The sequence below is a fragment of the Aspergillus chevalieri genome, chromosome 5, assembly GCF_016861735.1.
Source record: "Aspergillus chevalieri M1 DNA, chromosome 5, nearly complete sequence".
Classification (NCBI taxonomy): domain Eukaryota; kingdom Fungi; phylum Ascomycota; class Eurotiomycetes; order Eurotiales; family Aspergillaceae; genus Aspergillus; species Aspergillus chevalieri.
This window is the reverse complement of record NC_057366.1, coordinates 224,979-247,697: the sequence shown is the minus strand read 5'-3', so window position 1 is coordinate 247,697 and position 22,719 is coordinate 224,979. Positions and strand designations below refer to the sequence as shown.

Here is a 22,719-nt window from a genome sequence, read left to right as displayed (position 1 = left end):
GATGCCGGCCTCTTGGATGCTTTTGACTGTAGATTTGATTTGGACCCGGTTGAGGGGCGAGATTTCGCGGCCGTCAATTTCGAGACCTAAAATGTTAACTGAATTTATGGATTGATGGATCTAACATACCCCCGTCAAGATAGTATACAGGACCTCCTACGATGCTCTTCAGAGTCGGCGGAAAATCTGCCCATGGGGGTACCTATCACCATCACCATCAGACAACACCCTCATAATCATTGAAATAGATACACACCTGCCTAGTAAAGGGCCCACACAGCCTAACAACAGCAACCCGACTTAACCGCCTCTCATCAGCCTGCACAACCGCATTTACAAAATGCGTCGTCCCAATCGCCACACTTAGCACATCCGCACGATCAATGCCTGTGTCTGTCAAAACATTTTCGATGATCGTATAGATACCTGTCGTTACATCGGGAGTAGTGGGCGTTTTACTCGATGCGCAAACACCGCGGGATGGTGTATCCGTGGCCGTGATGTCGATAATAGCGGCGTCGGTGTTGGTACCGCCGACATCGACGCCGATGCGGTAAATTTTCATTTCGGTGGTTTTGGCTTTTTTGGGTCAGATTTTCTTGATATAGGATTGTTGGGGTTGGGTGAGGATGCAGGAAATAAGGAATGGAGGTTGATATCTAAGTGCGGAGAAGGTGGTGGCGCTAAATGTGTCGTGCATTATCGGCTCCTCATTTGGCGTGATATGTATGCATGTCCGTTATCTGCTGCAGATATGCATCCCTGTATTCTATTGGATATACTTATTTCTGCAGGTGGTATACATGCGTATCACAAGATAAGGCAGGGTGGCAGTTGGCATGGATGCTGATAGCCGGATCGCGTTGATATATTTCCTCCAGGCACAGAATGGCCCGGTATGTTGAATTCCCAACTGTCCGAGCATTATGAAGCTAAACAAAATACTCAAACGCCTCGAAATCGATGATGAAGGCGGTCCCATCCCAAACCGATGGATGAACAACGATATCAAGCCGGTTGAGGCCGGCCGTCGGACATGGGGATTCTGGATGTTTCATAACTTTTGTGGATTCACCCCGTTTTAAGACAAGCAAGCAAATCCTAACAATGACCAGGGATTCTGATCAATTCGAATATCTCCACGTATATGACGGGCAGTTCGTTGATTGCAAATGGCTTGACCTGGTGGCAAGCTGTTGTTGCGATTGTGGTGGGCAATCTGTTGGTTATGATTTTTGTGGTCTTGAATTCGTTGCCGGGGATTTATTATCATCGTGAGTCTTTGGTTCTGTTTGATAGAGAATATGCTCATATGTGCAGTTGGATTCCCGGTTGTCAATCGATATGTGTGGGGTCTGTATGGAAGCCAGTTCGTTCTGTGGAATCGGATACTTTTGTCACTTGGTATGTCTCTGCCCAGAATATCCATTCAAAGCTAACTTTATAGTCTGGTGTAAGTCATCTTTACAGAGATCCGAACAAAACTAACAAAATAGACGCCTTCCAAGCCTGGATCGGCGGCGAATGCATCTACGTCTGCCTCCAAGCAATCTGGCCCTCGCTCGAATCCCGAATCCCAAACCACATGCCATTATCCACCGGAATGACAACCGCCAATTTTGTCGCCTACATCGTCTTCATGGTGATTTCGTTGCCAGTTATATACGTCAAGCCGCACAAGTTGCAGGTTTTCTTCTACGTCTCCGCAGCTACCATCCTCATCTTTGAAATTGTTGTGCTTATCTGGTCCATCCTCACGATGGGCGAGACGGGCTTTGGTGATACCATGTCCGATAAGGATGATGGTTACTCCGGGTGGAATATTGCCTTTGGAATCGTGAGTACGATCGGTAGTATTGCGGCTGGTATTCTGAACCAGAATGATTACGCCCGATTTGCGAAACGGCCTCATGATGCTATCCTCGGGCAGCTGATTAGTTGTCCGCTGTACGCTATCGCATGCAGTGTCATCGGGATACTGGTCACGGCTGCTACGCAAGAGCGGTATGGTGAGGCGTTGTGGAATCTGCCTGATTTGCTGAGTGCGGTGATTACGCATGGAGGATCTCGTTCCCGCGCCGCGGCGTTCTTTGGTGGTGCTGCGTTGGCTATTTCGCAGATTGGGGTTAATGTTCCTGGGAATGCGCTGTCGGGGGGTACGTACCTCCTACCACTAGCAAGTAGGCAGTCCTAACGATGACTAGGATTTGACCTCGCCGCTACATTCCCGAAATATATCAACCTTCGACGCGGTGCATACATAACAGCATTATTATCTGTGGTCTGCAATCCGTGGAGACTAGTTAACACGGCGACGACCTTCCTCTCCGTGCTCAGCAGTTACTCGGTATTCCTGGGCCCGATGATCGGAATTATGATTGCGTCGTATCTCGTCGTCCACCGGAGGAGAATCAAAGTGGAGGATCTATTTCCCTCTCAGAATCCGAGGGATAGTATATATTGGTATAGCTATGGAGTGAACTGGCGGGCTGGTATTGCGGTAAGACCCTTTCATCCTTCTGGGGTATGTCGGGGAGCTAACATATGTATGCAGTGGATATGCGGCACAACGCCTTCCCTGCCTGGTTTCGTGGCGAGCGTCAATACAAGCGTTACAGTGCCTATCGGTCTCACACATCTGTATTATATATGCTTCTTGACGGGTTTCATTATCAGCGCGGCGGTTTTTTGTATATTGCACTGGGTGTTTCCGGTGCCGGAGGTGCAGAGATTCGTCGAGTCGGCAGGGTCAGTCCAAGTATTTGTTAGGGAGTATCGGGAGGAATGGGATGGTAGTGCTGAAGGAGTTGAGGGTGTCGTTAGGGTTGGGGGTGGAAAGATATAGGCAATATCGACGAATAGTAACACGAAGGCTGCTATCGAGCCGATCCAGGATACGTCAGAGGGACTCGCTGTGAAGGGATTGCCGGATTCATAGTAGCTCTGGTAAGCCCCGAAGGCGTTGGAGATGTCCCAGGTGTTGAAGTAGAGTATGAAGCTGCCTAGGACATCTAGCCATGCCAATAGACCACTGTTGGGGGTGGCTAACAACCACTATAATTAAAACACTTTGTGATCATTTGCTAAAAAAAGTCCGATGTATATCTCGATGAGATGACCGTAATTTCATAAAAAATAAGTTTGAAGTGCGAACGACACCATCTAGCGTAGGCTTGCTCTTTCAAGGAAAAAATCAATTTAAAAAGACAGCTCGGCGAAAGTAAAAAAAAAAGAAAAAAGAAGGATTTGTGCGACAAATACTTTTATAATATCTTTAATTTCTCCTTACAGTAACTGTGGGCATTCAATGACATGTACATGCCCTTCTTGCACACCATTGCCTCCCCACATACGTTACCTCACGCTCTCATTAGATCAATAGTTAACCAATATGCATTAATCCCTCCAACCCAACCTCTGCGCCACAAACTTAACAGCATATACAAGGCCCAACAAAACCGGAACCTCAATAAGCGGCCCAACAGTCGAAGCAAGCGCCTGATTACTGTCCGCCCCAAAAGTAGCAACAGCAACAGCAATCGCCAACTCAAAATTATTACTAGCAGCCGTAAAGCTCTGCGTCGTCGCAAGCTTGTAACCAAATCCTAACCTATATGTCACAAGCAAAGTCAAAAAGAAAATAACCGCAAAATAAACAATCAGCGGCGCAGCCACCCGGATCACAGAGACAATCTGATGAACAACCTGACGGCCTTGCGACGCAAACAGCACTAAGATCGTGAACAGAAGGCCAATGAGAGACCAGGGACTAGCCCATTTCAGAAACACCTCGTCGTACCATCGGGGACTTGTCGCCCAGCGGAGAGTGAAGCGCGTGAGGATCGCTGCGCCCAGCGGAATGCCGAGAAATACAGCGACGCTTTTGGCGGCTGTGGAATATTGGAAAACTATGCTATCACCACTGATGACTTGTATGAAGAAGACGCCCATGGGAGCGAAGAGGACCATTTGGAGGAGGGAGTTAACGGCGACAAGGATGGCGCAGTATTCGCCGTCGCCGCCTGCGAGGCCAGTCCAGATTAAGACCTTAGGGTTTATTAGCACCGTTGAGTACAACAATGATGCTTTGTTTTGTTGGGGATGTGTAACTTACCATGGCGATACATCGTGCTAGTCCGACCAGGATGAGCCCTTGACGTAGCTCAGGTTCGTCTGGGAGGAAAGCCCAGGCTAGCGCCAACTAGGGGGTCCCATGTCAGTGATTAGCTCATGAGTTGGAGAGGTAGTGAAAGGCTTACCATGAAAAATGGAGCAATAATCCAATTAACAACAATACTGAATGCAATCTGGATCCATATCTGACGGGTTTTAAAAACATGATGCAAGCCCTCATAGCGCACTTTGCAGAGAATGGGGTACATCATGACAAGCAGGCCAACAGCTATCAAATATTCTTTAGCATATAGAATTGGATAGTCGAACGCATCAGTATAACCCTTACCAATAGGAACTGAAACGCCCACAAACTTCCCTTTTTGCAACGCAGGCCCAGTGCTGGGAACGAAGTTTCCCAAAATAATGCCTATTGCCATAGCTAGGAAGATCCATACGGCGAGAAACCGGTCCAATAGACCGAGGTTTTTGAAAGCAGATATTTTTTTTCTGCGCTGAGTCTGACATGTTTGCATCTGCTTGTTTTTTCCACATCGCTGGGCGTGGAAGGCGTTTGGGCTGCAGCACTGACTGGAGTTTGATTTTGATTCATCTTAGGATGTCCTGATCCAAGATTAAATGCAGTGAAGCTAGATGGCTGGCATAAATGGGCTAATAAGTGGTGGCTCGCGGTAGCCCTCAGGCAACACGGTTATGTAAATTGACACAAGATATATTGGACAGTGACTTTGCTATTGTCTAGAGAAAAAAAAGAACATTAAGCTTACTGAAAGCTGCCTTGGTGTACTGCAATATATGGAGCAGTGGAGCAATGAGAGGTGGATTTATATTGAGTGATTATCCTTCGATGCTGTTCTATTTACTCTGGTTGGATCATGACTTGATAGTAGGGCGGCCCGCCCCAGGATGTCACTGGCAAATGCCGATTGGCCGAATAGGCCATGTCTGACCGGAAATCCAGATCAACACTGTTCGTAGCCAATCATAGCCCGAGTGACACACTGGGAACTATCTAGGCCGTGGCCTCCAGATCACTCTGAGCGTAGCAATGGGTATCTCTCGCCAGGTCCTTCTGCAATGGTTCCGCTCAGGCAAACGTATCGGGAGAGAATTTCTGTTGGTAGACTGACGCTGTACAGAATTTGAGGTATTCTTCATTTTTAGGGTGATAGTGGAGAGGTCCCATTAGGATGTCACTGGCAGATGTTTATTGGGCAAGAGTTGGCAGAGAAGGAATATAAACGGATCAAGTGCGGTCTACACAGGTTTCTTTTTTACCCCTTTGGCTTTGGAAACTAGGTTCCACTCGCGACCAATCAGAGCACGGGAGTGATACGCAAGTCTGGGCCCTAGCTCGAGTCCAATTGGTGTAGCATGATATATTATGGCCGTTGGAGCCCCGGCATCACTAGACGAATCGAAATTCTACTGTCCGAGCAGCCTCTTTAGACACTATCAGTGAGAATGAATCTTACCAAACTAGCTGAATGGTCACTGAATTAGACGCTTACAGATCTCCCCCCCCCCCTTTGCAGTCATTGACGGTGCAAAGACACCAGTATTGATATTTTCTTTCCTTACGTTTCACGAGCCGCTCCACAACGATCGCCGAGCCAACCACTAAAAGGTGACCATGGCTGACAAGCCCGGCATCTTGTTTGTTTGCGTCCACAACGCCGGTCGCTCCCAAATGGCCGCGGGCTACCTTACTCACCTTGCTGGCGACGCTATTGAAGTCCGCTCCGCCGGCTCAGTCCCAGCCGACTCTGTCAATCCTATCGTCGTCGAAGCTATGCGCGAAGAAGGTATCGACCTTACCAATCAGAAACCTAAGATCCTCAATGCCGACGCTGTCCAAGCTAGCGATGTTGTAATCACCATGGGGTGTGGGGACACCTGTCCCTTCTTCCCCGGCAAGCGCTACATCGACTGGCAACTTGACGACCCTGCCGGGCAAGGCCTTGATGCTGTCCGTCTAATTCGCAACCAAATCCGTTGTCGCGTTGAGAGACTTATTACTGAACTCCAGCTGTTTAGTTGAACCTGCTTTTCGAGCTCAACATGCTGCCTGATCTTAGTGTAGTTCCATTTTTTATTCAATACCAAAGGTTGTTTTGTACAGCACGTAACATGCTCTTGGCACCAAGATCCAGACGCCTAGAAAATTGCCCCATCTATCAATATCTTACTAGCCCCGTCAAACTGTTATGAAATGTGGACAATGTCGCTCTCGTAATCAACAGCGCAGGTACGCTATAACGCGAGAAAAAAAAAAAAAAAAAACAGAGAGTAGGAAAGAAACGATAGAAAAACTCAGGAAATTGGTATTCTAGTGCAGAACAATGGGACGTGCAAGAGCTGCCGACATTCTTCTCTATGCACCAGAAGCTTCATATGATACTATGAAATGGAGCATAAGTGTCCCAATATTGTGCACGTTGTCGGATCGTCAACATCCGTTGCGGAAGACAAATTGCATCTGCTATATTATGTCCTGACCTGGGATTTGTGAAGCGGAGCATTTGCAACAATCGAAGAGACATGTCGCGCAATCCCCAAATTTATATTGTTCGGCGAAGACCATGAGCAAACAAAACCCTCGCTGGAGACCTGCCCAGAATAATATTGGCTCTTGCCCTCGTTCCGGAAGAGGATCAGAAATTGGGCATGTGGAGGGATATCTTTCTCGTTCATAATAGTTCGTTCTGGGGATGGGCTAGGTTGGTTGGTATGTTTCCAGTGTGCCGAAAAGTCTTTTAGACTACATGTATATATCTGCCTCTGACCCAACACATTTATTAATTGTAAAAAGGCTCAAAATCAATATCATACATACTTGCTAGGTGTCAAAATGAAAAGAAACAGACCGAAGGGCTATTCTAAACAAATCTATTCTATTGACTAAGTACATACCCTCAGAGCTGGGCCTCTCCAATGCCGCACGATATATACAAACCCCACTCCCCTTACTACGCTTAACTTGTCTTTGCGCGTGCTGCCCTCATATTCCCCTCCTTCACCCTCTTCTCCTCCCGCTCACTGAACCGATCACCAAAAAGCTCCAGGTGAGGACGCATGAGTATAGTATATTTCACAAACTCCTCCATGCAATCTACCAGCCGGTCCCGGTTGCCACTAGGCATAAGTCTCTGGTCTCCCGGTTGACCCTCGTCAGGGAAATGGGTATACGCTTGGGGGATAGAAGACTGATTCGGGATAGTAAACATGCGCATCCACCGGCCGAGGATACGCAGGGAGTTGACAGCGTTGAATGATTGCGATCCGCCGCACACCTGCGCAATGGCAAGGGTCCGGCCTTGCGTGGGACGAACACTCCCGGTGGTAAGCGGGATCCAGTCGATCTGATTTTTGAACACGGCGGTCTGAACGTCGTCAGTAATGAGAATTCAAGATTGGGGAGAGCCGAATACTAACTAGATTACCGTGCTGTTCAGGTGAAACCCAGATATGACCATCACTCCATTTACTCAGCTCTCGGAGCTCTTGCACCTTGGGGTGGCCATGCTCGGTATCATTCTTCACTGGTAACCCCTCAGGATTAAACACACGGACATCACAGCCCAGACGAAAGAGAATCCTGCTGGCTTCCAGCGCCACCAAGCGAGAGTAGGACCTCCGACGAAGACTGCCGTATAACACCAACACTTTTAGTCTGTTGTTTGACTTGTGCAGTTCCTGCGCTGCCATGGACATGGCAGTTGTCAACTCTAAGGTACTGACCCAGTCCTCGGTCGCGTCGTCTACGAGAATGAAGGGGCGGTATTTCTGGCGGATATCGGTGTCATCCTCGCTCTGTGATATAGCCAGAGACGGGTGTTCAGGGTGTTGCATGCTCTCGTGCCCGCCAGGGGCAGTTAGCTCCGGCTGGGCAGCAGCGGGATGCGCCATTGTGGTGTATCTGCAGGGCGGGAATCGAACCGCTGAGCGAATGACCGGGCTGGGTTTGAGTACTAAGGGGATTCTGAAACGAGGGATCATCGAGAGTTTTATATGATCTTTTATAGGGATCTGGTTATGGTATATTGGTCTGGTGGTGAATCAATGTCTGCTTATTTATAGATCGCAAACAAATATAAATGTCACTGGTAAATGCTGATTGGATGGTGCCACGGAAGGCGGAAAATTCGCTGGCAGCCAGAAGCGGATTGTCCTTGGCATAAAACTTGCTTAGGTAATTGCTAAGTTATGGCTAACCTGCTAGTTACTCTCATGGTTCCCCATACTAGATTTATCCACCGCATCTCCATCTGCAAGCAAACGGCCCGTCGACGCCCAGGATCAACCTATTCCTGGCTTGTAGGGATTACTATCACCGGAGAATTACATCCAGGTCATTCTCAAGTAATACTGATGTTGGAAAACATACAGCACACCTCACGGCTGTGTTAACATGACAACCTTGAAGACCAACAGTTCAAGTAAACGGACGATAACAGTCAAGGTCAGCAATTCCATGAGAGGCAGCATATACCCTTCAGCGCATTATGTAGAGACTGACAACATTCCAGACTGATCAAATATCGTCATCACTACGCATCCGCGACAACCAACGGCGTTCGCGAGCACGGCGCAAAGAATATATCCAAGATCTTGAGCAACGCCTACACAAGTTCGAGGTTCTGGGCGTTCAGGCGACACGAGAAGTTCAAGCTGCCGGTCGAAAAGTGGCAGTGGAGAATACTCACCTCCGGTCGCTGCTCAGACTGCACGGTGTTTCTGACCAGGAGGTCCAAGAGTACTTGACAGCACACACAGCGAACATTGCTCTCCCTACATTTCACTCAGGGGCTGTACTAGAGGCGCGGTCGCCTGCGTGGAAATCTCCAGGTCTAAATATAGTCTGCGAAGGTTCCTCGCAACTGAGTTCATTGAACCGCGAGTACAAAGACTCCTTGCATGAGATGGCGGCTACTGAGCCTACTTCATCGCTCTTGAGCCCAGCCATTCATCAACAAGTGACTATATCCGAGAACCAAATCTCCGACGAGGAGCAGCATGTTCCAGTCGACTCTCCCACTCATGGTACCTCCAAATCACAACCACCCAGCAGGAATCAGAACTCAGGGCAATCTACTCCATGCGAAACTGCAGCCAGGATCATCACGTCCATGCGAAACTACTCTGATGCGCGGGATGTGCGCTCGGAACTCGGGTGTCAGTCGAGTTCCAACTGCATGGTGAGGAACATGGATATCTTTCGGCTACTGGATGAATGATGAAGCGACGAGATATTGAGTTGACATTGGATTGACTTAATGCTCGCGGTCATCTTGTACATACTTATCGTGAAACCATGGGACTGGGCTTATCCGAGCCGTGCGCCGCAAGTGCATTATCACGAACCCGGGATTCTAAGAATATATCTTTCCTATAGAACAGTATGCAATCAAACTATCTAAGCCTTGATAGCATAGATCTGAAAAGAACCTGGACAAACGGTCAGTAGCGCAATTAGGCTAGGATGGGGGACAATAACTGACCGACCCACTCATTAAAATCCAACTCAGCAATATCACTCGTAGTCTCCTTACCCCCATACCCACCGCCACAGCACGAGCTCTGAGGCAAATACAAAGACCCCTTATAGAGGTTAAGGTCTGACTTCGCATCAACAATGAACACACCTACCACCAATTTAGTACAGAAGGCTCTCTCTATAGCGGTATACATACCTTCGAATCCAGCCTGCCTAAGATACTCCTCATATTTCCCAATCTGACTCGCACCAGCAACACACCCAATATACAGCGCCATGTTTTTAGTAATATGATCCGGGAGCAGCTTTCTAGCCAAAATATCACTGATCGCGACTCTTCCCCCAGGCTTCAGTAGCCGAGCGATCTCTTTAAAAACAGCCGCTTTGTCGGTAGCCGGGACGAGATTGATGACACAGTTACTGATGATGCAGTCGACGCTGGAGTCTGGCAGCGGTATGGAGCTGATATTTGCTTCGATGAATTTTGTATTGGAGAGTTCTGCCTTTTGGATATTTTTCTCGGCAAGTTTGACCATACTCTTTGTCTACTCTCAGTTCTGGGCTCTGCAGAGAGAAGGCCTCGAAGAACTCACTTTTGTCATGTCAATGCCGATGGCCTGTCCATTGGGGCCGACTCTACGAGCCGCCAAGAGGACATCAATGCCGCTGCCGCTACCAAGGTCCAGAACCGTCTCACCCTACTAGAAGGTTAGAACCTTCTATTCATCACCGTCGTGGAAACGAATCAGCCAAGAAAAAACGGACCTCTTTAACATTGGCAAATCCCACCGGATTTCCACAGCTCAAGCCGAGATTAGTCTTCTCTGGCAGTGAACTAAGATCTTCCGCACTGTAGCCAAATGCCCTGGCGATTTCCTCTTCTTTGTGGTGCTGCTGGGTGTTGTTACTCTGCTTAGCGATGTCACTATAGCGGGACTGAACAAGGTTATATGTATAGTCGGACATATTGTGGGAGATCTCCAACACAATAAAACCATATATTCTCAGAGGGAGAATGTTGATGTGGGGTTATTGGGTTTATGAGGTTGAGACTGGTAGTATGATGAGCTTTCTGGACGCAGACGGGGGACGTTCAACTGCTTTTATATCCACACACGAAGGCAACAATCGATGATTTTTTATCAAAGTTTGATTGGCTGTGAGCAATGTGATAACATTGTCCATGTTCGTCATTGGGTGGATTGTTTATAACTGGCATGTCACCCATTTGAGCACGGCCTAAGAACACGGGAAAGTGGGATGTCACTACATTCGGAGGGGATCCCACCGCTAACCCACGTACTTTTACCAATACATCGCAATATGAGTAATGCCCTTATGACCATAGTGCACAGAGCCGAGGCAGCTCATAGAGCATTAACATAATCTATGTGCCGTCCGCTGCAAGACGCAGTGGAGATGACCCAGTGTATAGCATGGGTTCTCAGTGTCACGGCGCGTCTCCTGGGAGCGTTTAGAAGCTTAACCGCTGCACCAAAAGCAGGAGCCTAGAATATAGAGCCAGAGGCTCTACAATGCTCTCTCATATATGTCAGGCAGGAAAAGCTGTACAATGCACTCCATAACACTCAGATTCTTGTAGTTGCATAAATATCAAATCACAAGTTTGCAACATCCTTCTTACAGCGAATATCCCCATCGTAACTGTGCTAAGGTGAAGTAAGCCAGATACGAAACCCAACTATACGACACTCACGCTAGTGATACCTCGGGTTGCCACCCAAGTGCGGGGAATAGTCAGTTACTGCATCCAAGTCATCATTGCAGTTGATATATGTGAAGCCGTTTCACGCTCTCTTGTCCACCTGAACCTTGAAAATCTATCCTCTATACAGCCTATGCAGATGCTATAAAATCAACGTAAGTCATCAGTGGCGTGTAACTCGAGCTAGACAGCCCCTTATGAGCGTTGAACAAAGGGAATGCAGCGGGACTTGATTCGGCACTCCACACTTCCACCATGCCACGTATCAAGCAAAAAACCGAAGTATGAGAGTGTCATTTTTATATCTACTTAGTATGTAATATCTGACTCTTCAGTCAGGCAGAGGATCTTACCCGTGTCCGCAACAACCAGCGTTGCTGCTGCAGCGAAAACGCGATTATGCAGTGGAACTGGAGCGGAGACTTGCATCCATCGAGGATATTACTTCTCCGGAGATTCTGAGACTGCAGTCTATTACATATGAGCTTCACCAAGCGAACAAGAGGTTGACAGTGTTACTCGATCCCGGAGATGCTGGCTACAGTTTTGTCAGACCTAGCAGACAGACAGAGAGCGAGAACAATGCCTTGAGAGATATAAGCAGTGATCTCATCCGTCTTTGGGATGGACCCCTCTTGGGTAGGGCACTACATCCCAACCTGTCATAATCTTTTTACCTCATGCATATGATCTAACTCACCCATCTCCTTGGCCTTATAACTGACGTGACTGGGTATTCACCAGGACCCACAGAAAACACAATTACAGAAGACATTCCCCAACTCGACTTCTATCCATCACCATCCATATCTCTGATAAATTTAAGGATTTCCTCCAGGAAACCAGCTACCTCCCAATTTCCCCTGAAATCGAGCCCGATCCTGGATCCTTACTTCTACCGGAGCAGGATGTACCAGGTATGTCCCTAAACACAGAGGTAGGGACATTATGGCGGGGTACCAAGGTCGTGCCTGTATAGTTAATACATGTAAAATATACACGGTTGGGTAGCATAATACATTGGTAGTATACAATACAACATGATGAAACAGGTCAATTCGGTGTCTTTCCTATAGTAGACTAGCATATCTTGGCATTAGGGTTTGGAAAACAATGAAAGAGTATGAGTGGTGACACCGGTTTCGACTCCAACTGTAGAGTAATTCTCCGGATTCGGACTTTGTGTGTTCAGAGTCCGGGCTGATTCGTTGTTTGAAAGATAGGAACCATCGCCACTCGGCTCTACCCTCGGGTAATTATAGAAGGCCAATAGTACTAGATATACCATCTATTGCGGTCGACATGACTGCTCATTTGAGCAGAGATCAGCAAAATGATCTCTCCTGCCTCGTTCAACGATGTCATATCTCCAGACGGGGACCCGGCAATGGCTGTCACCCCCAAGAAGCACAAGCTTGAAAGATTACCACGAACACAAAATTAACGTCCAGGAGGCAGCCTATGCTATTTCCCGTCTGACCGCAACCTCCCAGTCTACCGCACTCAACCACGGAAGAAACAAATTAAGGAATCTTCTCATCGCTGCTTTAGAAGAATGGCCCGAATCCGAACTCTCTCCGATATTCGCCCTCCTCGAGGAGATGGAAAATCTCCCAAAACCTGCCATACGCGAGGAGGCAAGGCATTCAGTAACAACTGATCCCTTCTGGAAACAATTACCCGGTTTTGGAAACATGAAGGTGGGTATTTTCCAATGGGGGGAATGGCGACAAGAGATCGAGGGCCATCCTGATGACCCGGACTTGCAGCGCCAGATGCGGGAGAAGTATATCCGTATCGCGAGTCTTGAGGTACTACTAGTCGATGAAAAGATTGGACCAATTTTGCTGGATTGGGGATATGAGTGTTTGGCCGATGCGTTTGAACGTTGTGATGTGATTCCAGACATTCAGTTCCCCATGGCGGCGGAGTGGCTCAAGCGTCTTGCCAGACGGACCCACGATGATGCACTGAGAGAGGAAGAGGATTGGCCGTTCAAGAGAAATTATTTGGATCTGCGAAAGGGGGACGATGCGATGTTTGTGGAAAGATGGCAGTATTGGAAGAGTCGACTGGAGTATGCAAAAGAGGACTTGCCCGAAAACAAGTCAATCGAACGATGAACTTTGTGGAGGAGCAATAGCAGTCTAAAAGGTTTCGTCAGAATATTTCCAGATTTCTGTATGCATCTGAAAGTGTGAAGGTGTGGGATATCAACCAGCGCCAACATGTATACATGACTCCTTCCCAAATTGGGTTGCAGTAACTTCATCTATTTCTCTGCACTTTATCTCCCATTCTTTATTGGACAGATTTTCAGGAAGGCAGAAGAAGGACAGTCTTCTAGAAAGTGACAGCAGCAAATGGAATTTCTGCAAACATGGAAGACCGTTTGTTCCTTTGTTTGCTGCACACCCCCTCCTCTCCTTTCTTTCATTTCACCCGCTTCAACCTGATTATCGAGCAGAACCTATTGCTTCTACTACAGGCGTCCATCTAGCAGCAAGTTCTTTCGGCTGCAGAGTACTAGTCAAGATGGTCAACGCAAGGTGAGTTATTACGATACCATAATATCCTGCTATAGAACTTCACTGACTTGATACTCGACTGTCTAGGGGAGTCTGTTATCAGTTCCTTCGAAACGGTACCTGCAGATACAAAAATCACTGCAAATTTTCCCACGATGTTGCCCGAGCAGAGCCAACCGAACGAAAGGAACCCAAACTCACCAGCAGCGAACGAGCCTTTCGTGCCTGGAGAGACGACATACCATTGAAGCTAGTCAACCTTCGTCCGCTGGGAAAGCGTCTGGGACATTTCTTCAGAGAAGCGAGAAAGCTTCTTGATGAAGGGGATGGAATGTACCAAGAGGTGATTCGAGCTTTGGCAAAAGAAGGAGGACTCAAACGGATCCAAGAGCTGGTCGAATACGATTATAGTCGGATGACGGCTACGACTAAGCTTTTCGTTTTCAAAAACCAGATGTTGCCGTTTCTCAAACTTATCACAGCCCCTGAGGTTCTTGAATCTATGATCCTGGAGCAGGCAGTTGGAACGATCTACAACGTTCTCTTCGGCCATTCTGGAAGACGAGGCGTACTGCTCCTGGAATTTCTCGCTGATGTCTGTTCAACTTCCAACAAAGAAAAACTGACAGAGACATTGAGTTACCTCGAGGTGTCACTCTTTATCTTTTGGCAAATCATTGAGCTAAACTCCTTCGCCTTTGTCCATGAGCCTTTCAAGCCTGTGGCCACAGAGTTCGAAGGGATCTTCAAGGCATTTCACTCAGAGGAAACCGCCAACTCTCTTCAAGCCGCCAGAACATACCTGGAACGTATTCTGCGCCATCTCGAAATTGGCAGTTCGCTGCCTTCAGTTCATGGAACGCAAAAACTGGCCGAAAGCAATACGAACACAACTGATCTCTCGTTTGTGCTCAAGCGTGATCTGCCCGGAGGACGCCATGACAACGACTCTGCAGACATATGCAAGGTCAAGATCATGCCTACAATTGAAGAGATTCAATCATCGCGAGGTGAATATCTACCTATGAAAGATCCCCGTCAATGGCATTTAGGCGGCATAGGTGGTCTTCTTGACAGAAGTTTCCGACTCCTCAGGGAAGATACAGTTGGTCAACTTAGAGACACGATACACGGTCTGTTGAAGCCTTCAAACAAAGGTGACGGACGCAGGAGCACCCAGCTTAGAACCCACATCCATCACAACGTCCACGTGGTTGAGCTCAACTTCGATCGGTTCCATGGCTTGCAATTTGTCACCGAATTCCAGCAACCAATTAACATGAAAAACATGAGCTCGAAGAAGCGGGAAAGCTGGTGGCAGCAATCTAAGCGACTACAGTCCGGTGCTTTGGTGTGCCTTGTCTTTGAGGCCAAAAATGTCGTCTTTTGTACTGTCGCTGCCCCTCCAAGGGAGCGGCGAGGCAAGGGCCAAAAGCAGCCTTCCGGAAAGAAACTTCCATCTCTGTGGGAAGAAAAGGAAACAGGAGCAGTGTTATTAGAGCTGGTTCAGCTGACAGATGACAATCTGAAATGTATCCTCAACCAGTACAAACCGCGGACCGCTGTCCCTCCAGTGTCGCTCGTTGAATTCCCGGGGATCATCCTGGCAACCTTTGAACCGACACTTCGAGCTCTTCAAAAGATGAAGAAAAGCGACGTCCTACCATTCTCACCTTTTCTTGCGCCAATGGATCCGGAAGGCCCGTCTGGCATGGTAACGCCACCACCGCCGGCGTATGCCCTCAGACCGGGATTCAGTTTCGACTTGAGCTGCTTGTTGAAGGATCGCAAGATGCGCTTTACAATGAGACCAGATGAGCCGGTGGACATCGAGAAGCTGCAACAGCATTCGGCTTTGGATAAGGCACAGACACTTGCCGTGGTCAATAGTCTTCGACGCAGTATCGCACTTATTCAGGGCCCACCTGGAACGGGCAAAAGTTATACTGGAGTTGCCCTCATCAAGGTCCTTGTTCACGCTCTTAGTGCAACTGAAAGAACGACTCCTTTTGGGACCAGGGGAAGGGGAAGGGGTGGTAGAAGGGTAGAAGGGAATAGGAGAAGCGCCGAAGGCGATATCGGTCCGATAATCTGCGTTTGTTATACCAATCATGCTCTCGATCAATTGCTCGAGGATCTGGTGGAAAATAAAATTACCAGTCAGATCGTTCGCATTGGCTCCCGATCGAAATCCGCGAGACTCGAACAGTTCAATCTACGCGAACTCTCCGGCATAACAGGCAAAAGCAAGACAGAATGGAAAGATGAGCAGAATATTCATAAAGAGCTTGATGAAGCTGAAAAGGAATTCAATGAACTACCGTTGGGATCAACGAGTTTAGAAGGCAAGATAATGTATTTTCTTCAGCGCCATAACCCCCATCATCATCGTCAACTGTACGGGAAAGACGACAAAGGTTATGAACGAGCACAGGGCTCTAAGAAGCGCTCTGTTCTCAGTCAGTGGCTCAATCATGGCAAAACCAAAGGTGAAACACGTTCCATGGAGGCACTGCAAGGGATTGATGTCAACAGCATGCGACGGCAGGAAAGGCAGAATCTCTACGAGCACTGGGTTGCAGAAATTCGACGCGAATCGCACGATAAAGCAAGCGATCTTTTTGAGCGACAACAGCGTAACAAAGTCCAGTTCGATAACATTCGCGATGAGCGCAGCCTGCGTTGCCTTCGACAGGCGCATGTTATTGGAGTGACAACCTCGGGCCTTGCTCGCAACCTGGATATGCTCCGTCGATTGAGGTCTAAAATCGTGCTTTGTGAGGAGGCCGGTGAAGTGTTGGAATCACATTTGTTGACCGCTTTGCTGCCATCGATTGAGCATCTCATTTTGATCGGTGACCATTTGCAGCTTCGACCACAGGTGCAGAATTATGAACTTTCACGGGAAAATCATAAGGGTGGTGAGCAATATTCGCTGGACGTGTCGCTCTTCGAGCGACTGGTGAGCCCGGATGAAGGAGGCGGAGTACAGGTGCCCTTCAATACGCTTGAGATGCAACGGAGAATGCACCCGTCAATTGCTCAGCTTGTTAGACAGACGCTGTACCCATGTCTGGAAGATGCCCCGGCTGTTGAGCAGTATCCTGAGGTCACTGGAATGCGGAGGAGACTGTTTTGGTTGGATCACCGTCATCATGAAGGGAACACGTCCAGCAACGACGCATTGGGAACTTCCCATTGGAACAGTTACGAGGTTGATATGACGATAGGCTTGGTGAATCACTTGATCCGCCAGGGCAATTACAAGAGTGGTGAAATTGCTGTCTTGACGCCTTATCTAGGTCAGCTCCATCTCCTTCGAAACCGGCTCAGCGAGTCGTTCGCCATTATGCTAGGTGAGAACGATGAAGAACATTTGGATAAGGTAGGGCTCAATAAAGAAGCTCCAGAGGAAAAGCAGCGGATAGTCAAGACCAGTCTTTTGCAATCGCTCCGCGTCGCCACGATAGACAATTTTCAGGGCGAAGAGGCAAAAATCGTTGTGATATCCTTGGTCAGGAGCAACGATCAGAGCCGATGCGGTTTCCTTCGAACTTCCAATAGAATAAACGTGCTCCTATCTCGTGCGAAGCACGGTATGTATATCATCGGCAATGCAGAGACTTCAATCCATGTTCCAATGTGGGCGCGGGTCATTGACATCTTGCAAAAGGATGGAAACTTCGGCACAAGTCTGGAGCTGCAGTGCCCACGCCATCCAGATCATCTTATCGCCGTGTCTGAACTGGACCATTTCCTGCAGTATTCCCCCGAGGGAGGATGTAATGAGCGCTGCATGAACCGACTGAAATGCGGCCATGCTTGCAAGAAAAAGTGCCATTCCACTATTCTCCACGACACGGTCCATTGCCCGGAGCCGTGTCCGAGAGTGCTGAAAGGATGTGATCATACGTGTCCTAAAGCCTGCGGCGATCCGTGTCCCGATCATTGTGTGGTCCATGTTCACCAGGCTGGTCGGAGATTGCTTTGTGGCCATCCCGCGGAGGTTTTGCCCTGCTGGCAAGCCCAGGATGTATCTCTCGTTAGGTGCATGAAACGGGTTGAAAAGCAAGTGCCTGGATGTGGTCATAAAATAACTGTCCAATGCCATGTAAATGTCGCAAAAGCCGGATATTGTTGCGATGCGCCTTGCAACGCGAATCTGTCCTGCGGCCATACCTGCAAGCGACCATGCTGGAATTGTACAGTGCATACTCCTGAAGAAGTCAAAGTGGACCACGGCAAATGTCTCCAAATTTGTGGCCGGAATCAATCGACCTGCGTTCATACGTGTAGGCAAACCTGCCACGGGTCGGAGCAATGTCCTCCATGCAGCATGCCCTGCGAGATCCAGTGTGCTCATTCAAAGTGCCCGAGACTTTGCGCAGAGCCCTGCACTCCATGCGCAGATCCGAAATGTCCATCAGCGTGTCCGCATAGCCAGTGCTCCATGCCCTGCGCCGCTCCATGCGACCATTTACCGTGCACTCTTCGCTGCGAGAAGCGGCTTTCTTGCGGCCACCAATGTCCATCAGTTTGTGGAGAAGTGTGCCCTGCGAGCGAGTTCTGTCAGGAGTGCGCCAGTCCTGAGATCAAAGAACGTGTGGTCGACTTTATCCTGGCCAAGATTTATGCCGAGATCAACCTCGACGAGAATCCGTGTATTTTCCCACGCTGCGGTCATTTTCTGACAATCGAGAGTATGGACGGCCAGATGGACATGAAGAAGTACTACATGATGGAAAACGATAAGCCCGTGGCGATCCGGTCGTCATCCGAGCCGTTCTCTGTTGAGGACATCAAACGATGTGCTACTTGTCGTGGCTCGCTGAGAGATCTGTCAAGATACGGCCGTTTGGTCCGCCGCGCTATTCTCGACGAGTCGACCAAGAGGTTCCTTCTGTATCTGAGCCGGGAATTCGTGCCTCTTGCGCGGGAGCTGCCGCTGCAAATAGCAGCGACTCTCGAGAACAAGAAGGAGTTGTCGCCATTGCTACTCCAGGAGCAGATTACCATCAACATCGGCGGTTCTCGCGACAAACAGTTCCGGCAGATGGCTGATATCATCCAAAAATACGGCGGAAATCGTTGGCGAGAAGTCATCAGATTGAGAAACCGCATCATCCAATACTACAACACCGTCGAGGAGAAAGAACAGCCCTTGTCCCGTGTGCAAGCCCTTGTGGAGAGCGCACGCAGACGCAAAGGAAGCAGCGGAAGTTTTGAATTCGATGGCAGTGTCGTGCAGACTAAGGGGGTATTCCTCGCAATTACCCTTCTAATGCGTCTGGACATCAGCTTGCTTGGGGACTTTCTATCGCTCTTTCAGATCAGTCGTACGGGGTTAAAGAGATGCAAGGTGCAGATCAATCTACAGGCGATCCAAGAGGAATGCAGAAATTTGATCAAGCGCGCTGGAAATGCCATGCGAGTCGCACACGAGGTCGAGGGATACATTTTCCTGGCCAAGCTGCATGCGCTGGAGCGATCGCAAAGTGAGGCTCCAAATGTGAGAGAAAAACACGCCGAGCAAGCGCGCGAGGCGATCGCAACGGCCAGAAAGCTATGCCAGCGATACCCCGGCCAGAACAATGGACTGGGAAGCGAAATCGACGAGGCGGAAGAGATGCTCAACATCGGAACTTTCTACAGCACGGTGACTAGCGAGGAACGTCTGGAGGTCCTTGCTGCGATGACGCGCGAGTTTCGGGGCACCGGACACTGGTATTACTGTCAGAACGGACACCCGTTTACCATTGGCGAATGCGGGGGAGCGGTGCAATTAGCTTTGTGTCCGGAGTGTGGTGCGCGTGTTGGAGGACGAGACCATCGAACCGTGGACGGGGTGACTCGGGCAGATGATTTGGAGCGGGCATTGGGACACTCGAGGATTTGATCTGGACGAGAATACTCTGAGGGAGAAGAGCGAACCCCTGGTTCCACGAGTTTGGTCAGGGCCGCTGTCATTCGCATGCTTGGCTACTTCGGTTCATGACTCATGTATTGAGTAGAGAAAGCCATTGGCCGGAAATGCTCGGTGCTAAATGGAATTTCCCCAGTCTAACTCACATAGCTTGACTGCTAGACTGAATAATGGACCATCATACCAATTGTCAATATCGAAGCGAAAAAGAGATCGGCGAATAAGCACAACCCTCGTATCGAGATGAATAGAGCAGTTTAGTTCTCCTGATTGATTACGATACATGCCCCAGTCGGTGGATATAGTTCGAAGCTTGGTATACATACTTAGTCTGGCCTGACCGTTGCTTTCCCGCCTGACTCGCGTTTTCTGTACTCGGCTGTTCATTTTTCCTGTTTCTCTCATTTCGTACCTTTTGTTTTCTCTTGTTTTCTTTTCTTTTCTCGCTGCTGTTGTTCCTTGGTTTATAGGAATTGCTTTTCCGACACGAGGATGACGGTTTCTACTCGTTTGCTCGGTGCCCTTTTGGCATTGGGCTCTGTATCGACTGCAAGTCAGAGCTGTCGCTGCTTTCCGGGCGATGACTGCTGGCCGTCGCAGGATGTCTGGTCAAGTTTCAATGAGACCGTTGAGGGACGACTGATTGCAACGGTCCCAATCGCCTCGCCATGTCACGCTCCGAACTACGATGCGGAGGTGTGCAAGGAATTGAAGAATGAATGGATGGAGCCGGAAGTGCAGTGAGTACTCCTGTGCGAGGGATAATAGCAGATAGGTACTGACGAGGTGGTGCAGCTACAATTCCTCGTCCTCGATCATGGCCCCCTTCTTCACCAACGGCACCTGCGACCCCTTCCACCCCGTCTCCAAACCATGCACGCTCGGCAACCTGATCAACTACGCCGTCAACGTCAGCAAGCCCGAACACGTGTCGAAGACGCTCTCCTTCATCAAGAAGCACAACATCCGCCTCGTCGTCCGCAACACCGGCCACGACTACAATGGCAAATCCACGGGTGCCGGCTCGGTCGGCCTCTGGATGCACCACCTCAAGGACATCGAGATCAACGACTTCTCCAGCAAGTACTACAATGGCAAGGCGATGAAGATGGGCGCCGGCGTCCAGGGTATCGAGGCGTACACGGCCGCGCACAACCAGGGTCTCGAGGTTGTCGGGGGGGAGTGTCCCACTGTTGGAATTGCGGGTGGATACAGTCAGGGAGGTGGGCATTCGGCGCTTGCTTCCCGATACGGACTTGCTGCCGACCAGGTTCTGGAATGGGAGGTTATCGATGGTCGGGGTAATTTAGTCACTGCGCGCCGCGACAACGAGTATAAAGATCTGTACTTTGCGCTCAGCGGTGGTGGCGGTGGTACCTACGGTGTTGTGTGGTCAATGACCTCCAAGGCGCATACGGGCCATGCCACCTCCGGACTGAACCTGACCTTCACCAACGCCGGCATCTCGCAGGATACGTACTACAAGGCTGTCAAGCTGTACCAGGAGAAACTACCGGCGATCGTGGACGCGGGCGCAATGAGCGTGTGGTACTTTACCAACACGAGCTTCAGCATTTCGCCACTGACAGGCCCGAACATCCCCGTCGCCGAGCTCAATGCGCTCGTCAAGCCGTTCACAGACGGCCTCAGGAAACTCGGCATCAAGTACCAGATCTACTCGCAGCAGTTTGACAGCTACCTGGAGGAGTTCGAGGCGATGCAGGCCCCAATCCAAGTGGGCATCGCGCAGTACGGCGGGTGGCTGGTGCCGCGGTCGGTGGTGGCCGAGCAAAACGACGCGCTGACAGACGCTTATCGGTACATTACCGAGGATGGAGCCACGTTCATCGGAGTAGGCCTGAATGTGTCGCGGGCGCTCGTGGGCGAGGATATCGACGAGATTAACGCCGTGCTGCCTGCGTGGCGCGAAACCTTGATCGATACGACGATTACCACGCCGTGGAGCTGGACGGCGTCGCGTGCGGCCATGGTCGCCGAGCAGCGCAAGATGACCGACCAGTATATCCCGCGCTTGGCGGCGCTTTCGCCGCACAGCGGTGCTTATTTGAACGAGGGAGACTTCCAGCAGCCCAACTTCCAGTCGGTGTTCTACGGGAACAAGTACGATAAGCTGCGGGCGATTAAGGCGCAGTATGACCCAGACGACGTGTTTTATGGAAAGACAGCGGTGGGGTCGGAGGAGTGGCGTCAGCTCAGCGATGGACGGTTGTGTCAAACTTGAGTTTGAATAATGAGTTGGGGAATTTTCTTCCACTCGGTATTCCATAGTCTTAAATTAATATTGCGCACGGAGACTCCGCTAACTGTACAGGGAATTGTCTCCTCTTAGGGCAAAGTTTATGTCTTCTCCACTGTGGGTTGGTTGTATTCCGTGGCGTGCCGAGGTCTTACTGTACACATTGTAGAAAGAGATTCGAAGAAGATTCCAAGCGAGGCAGTTGGTGCCAGGGTTGCTATGATCGTGTATATTACGAAGAACGTATGCAGTATGGACTACGGAGTGCATATACTTATACCGAGTAGTACTACGGAGTATGTAGTATATGAAGCATCCCTGACAAGCCCCGAGAATTACCCAGGATTAGATTAGGTGGAAGTTTGTCGCTCCCTCCGATTACTCGAACCATGGATCAAATAGGTTGTATCCATCTGATTTCAAATAGTGTGCAGTATGTCCAATAGTCCGATTATTGTGTGCGATAGCCGGATGCGGATGACTGACAGTTAGATGACATCTTGCACTTACACCCTTTTGCAGACACGATCATAATACCCTAGACAAGAGCAGAAAAAGCAATAACAATTCTGCGCATCATCGGCAAAAGGCGATCGTCTATAGGCTTTCCGGGTCGGCGCTCTTTTCCACCATTTTTCAGACTGCGATTCCCGT

At 49.3% G+C, this 22,719-nt stretch overlaps 12 protein-coding genes across 12 annotated transcripts; 7 read left to right on the top strand and 5 right to left on the bottom strand.

The window, feature by feature from the left end:
- Window positions 1–94: 94 nt before the first annotated feature.
- ACHE_50089S (uncharacterized protein) lies at window positions 95–565 on the bottom strand (the record flags this gene model as incomplete). Its single annotated transcript, XM_043279767.1, has 2 exons — window positions 95–202; window positions 257–565. The coding sequence occupies 2 exons, from the start codon at window positions 563–565 to the stop codon at window positions 95–97; spliced, it is 417 nt and encodes a 138-aa protein (XP_043137413.1).
- A 361-nt stretch (window positions 566–926) lies between these two features.
- ACHE_50088A (nucleobase cation symporter-1 family protein) lies at window positions 927–2,845 on the top strand (the record flags this gene model as incomplete). Its single annotated transcript, XM_043279766.1, has 7 exons — window positions 927–1,065; window positions 1,116–1,274; window positions 1,321–1,404; window positions 1,448–1,453; window positions 1,497–2,156; window positions 2,205–2,500; window positions 2,555–2,845. 7 exons carry the CDS (start codon window positions 927–929, stop codon window positions 2,843–2,845), a joined length of 1,635 nt encoding a protein of 544 aa, XP_043137412.1.
- A 551-nt stretch (window positions 2,846–3,396) lies between these two features.
- Window positions 3,397–4,553, bottom strand: ACHE_50087S (arsenic resistance protein; the record flags this gene model as incomplete). Its single annotated transcript, XM_043279765.1, has 4 exons — window positions 3,397–4,047; window positions 4,115–4,201; window positions 4,260–4,402; window positions 4,463–4,553. The coding sequence occupies 4 exons, from the start codon at window positions 4,551–4,553 to the stop codon at window positions 3,397–3,399; spliced, it is 972 nt and encodes a 323-aa protein (XP_043137411.1).
- Window positions 4,554–5,767: 1,214 nt separating this feature from the next.
- ACHE_50086A (arsenate reductase ArsC) lies at window positions 5,768–6,175 on the top strand (the record flags this gene model as incomplete). The annotated part of the gene is made up of 1 exon (XM_043279763.1): window positions 5,768–6,175. One exon carries the CDS (start codon window positions 5,768–5,770, stop codon window positions 6,173–6,175), a length of 408 nt encoding a protein of 135 aa, XP_043137410.1.
- Window positions 6,176–7,109: 934 nt separating this feature from the next.
- ACHE_50085S (uncharacterized protein) lies at window positions 7,110–8,133 on the bottom strand (the record flags this gene model as incomplete). The annotated part of the gene is made up of 2 exons (XM_043279762.1): window positions 7,110–7,517; window positions 7,570–8,133. The coding sequence occupies 2 exons, from the start codon at window positions 8,131–8,133 to the stop codon at window positions 7,110–7,112; spliced, it is 972 nt and encodes a 323-aa protein (XP_043137409.1).
- Window positions 8,134–8,545: 412 nt separating this feature from the next.
- On the top strand, window positions 8,546–9,371 carry ACHE_50084A (bZIP transcription factor; the record flags this gene model as incomplete). Its single annotated transcript, XM_043279761.1, has 2 exons — window positions 8,546–8,596; window positions 8,664–9,371. 2 exons carry the CDS (start codon window positions 8,546–8,548, stop codon window positions 9,369–9,371), a joined length of 759 nt encoding a protein of 252 aa, XP_043137408.1.
- Window positions 9,372–9,550: 179 nt separating this feature from the next.
- On the bottom strand, window positions 9,551–10,597 carry cyt19 (putative arsenic methyltransferase Cyt19; the record flags this gene model as incomplete). The annotated part of the gene is made up of 5 exons (XM_043279760.1): window positions 9,551–9,582; window positions 9,636–9,779; window positions 9,828–10,170; window positions 10,225–10,329; window positions 10,397–10,597. 5 exons carry the CDS (start codon window positions 10,595–10,597, stop codon window positions 9,551–9,553), a joined length of 825 nt encoding a protein of 274 aa, XP_043137407.1.
- Window positions 10,598–12,715: 2,118 nt separating this feature from the next.
- Window positions 12,716–13,480, top strand: ACHE_50082A (uncharacterized protein; the record flags this gene model as incomplete). The annotated part of the gene is made up of 1 exon (XM_043279759.1): window positions 12,716–13,480. The coding sequence occupies one exon, from the start codon at window positions 12,716–12,718 to the stop codon at window positions 13,478–13,480; it is 765 nt and encodes a 254-aa protein (XP_043137406.1).
- Window positions 13,481–13,892: 412 nt separating this feature from the next.
- Window positions 13,893–17,629, top strand: ACHE_50081A (putative NF-X1 finger and helicase domain protein; the record flags this gene model as incomplete). The annotated part of the gene is made up of 3 exons (XM_043279758.1): window positions 13,893–13,906; window positions 13,973–17,481; window positions 17,559–17,629. 3 exons carry the CDS (start codon window positions 13,893–13,895, stop codon window positions 17,627–17,629), a joined length of 3,594 nt encoding a protein of 1,197 aa, XP_043137405.1.
- A 482-nt stretch (window positions 17,630–18,111) lies between these two features.
- ACHE_50080S (uncharacterized protein) lies at window positions 18,112–18,417 on the bottom strand (the record flags this gene model as incomplete). The annotated part of the gene is made up of 1 exon (XM_043279757.1): window positions 18,112–18,417. One exon carries the CDS (start codon window positions 18,415–18,417, stop codon window positions 18,112–18,114), a length of 306 nt encoding a protein of 101 aa, XP_043137404.1.
- Window positions 18,418–18,587: 170 nt separating this feature from the next.
- On the top strand, window positions 18,588–19,781 carry ACHE_50079A (uncharacterized protein; the record flags this gene model as incomplete). The annotated part of the gene is made up of 1 exon (XM_043279756.1): window positions 18,588–19,781. One exon carries the CDS (start codon window positions 18,588–18,590, stop codon window positions 19,779–19,781), a length of 1,194 nt encoding a protein of 397 aa, XP_043137403.1.
- Window positions 19,782–20,300: 519 nt separating this feature from the next.
- On the top strand, window positions 20,301–22,050 carry ACHE_50078A (FAD-dependent oxidoreductase; the record flags this gene model as incomplete). The annotated part of the gene is made up of 2 exons (XM_043279755.1): window positions 20,301–20,548; window positions 20,604–22,050. 2 exons carry the CDS (start codon window positions 20,301–20,303, stop codon window positions 22,048–22,050), a joined length of 1,695 nt encoding a protein of 564 aa, XP_043137402.1.
- Between the last annotated feature and the right edge of the window lie 669 nt (window positions 22,051–22,719).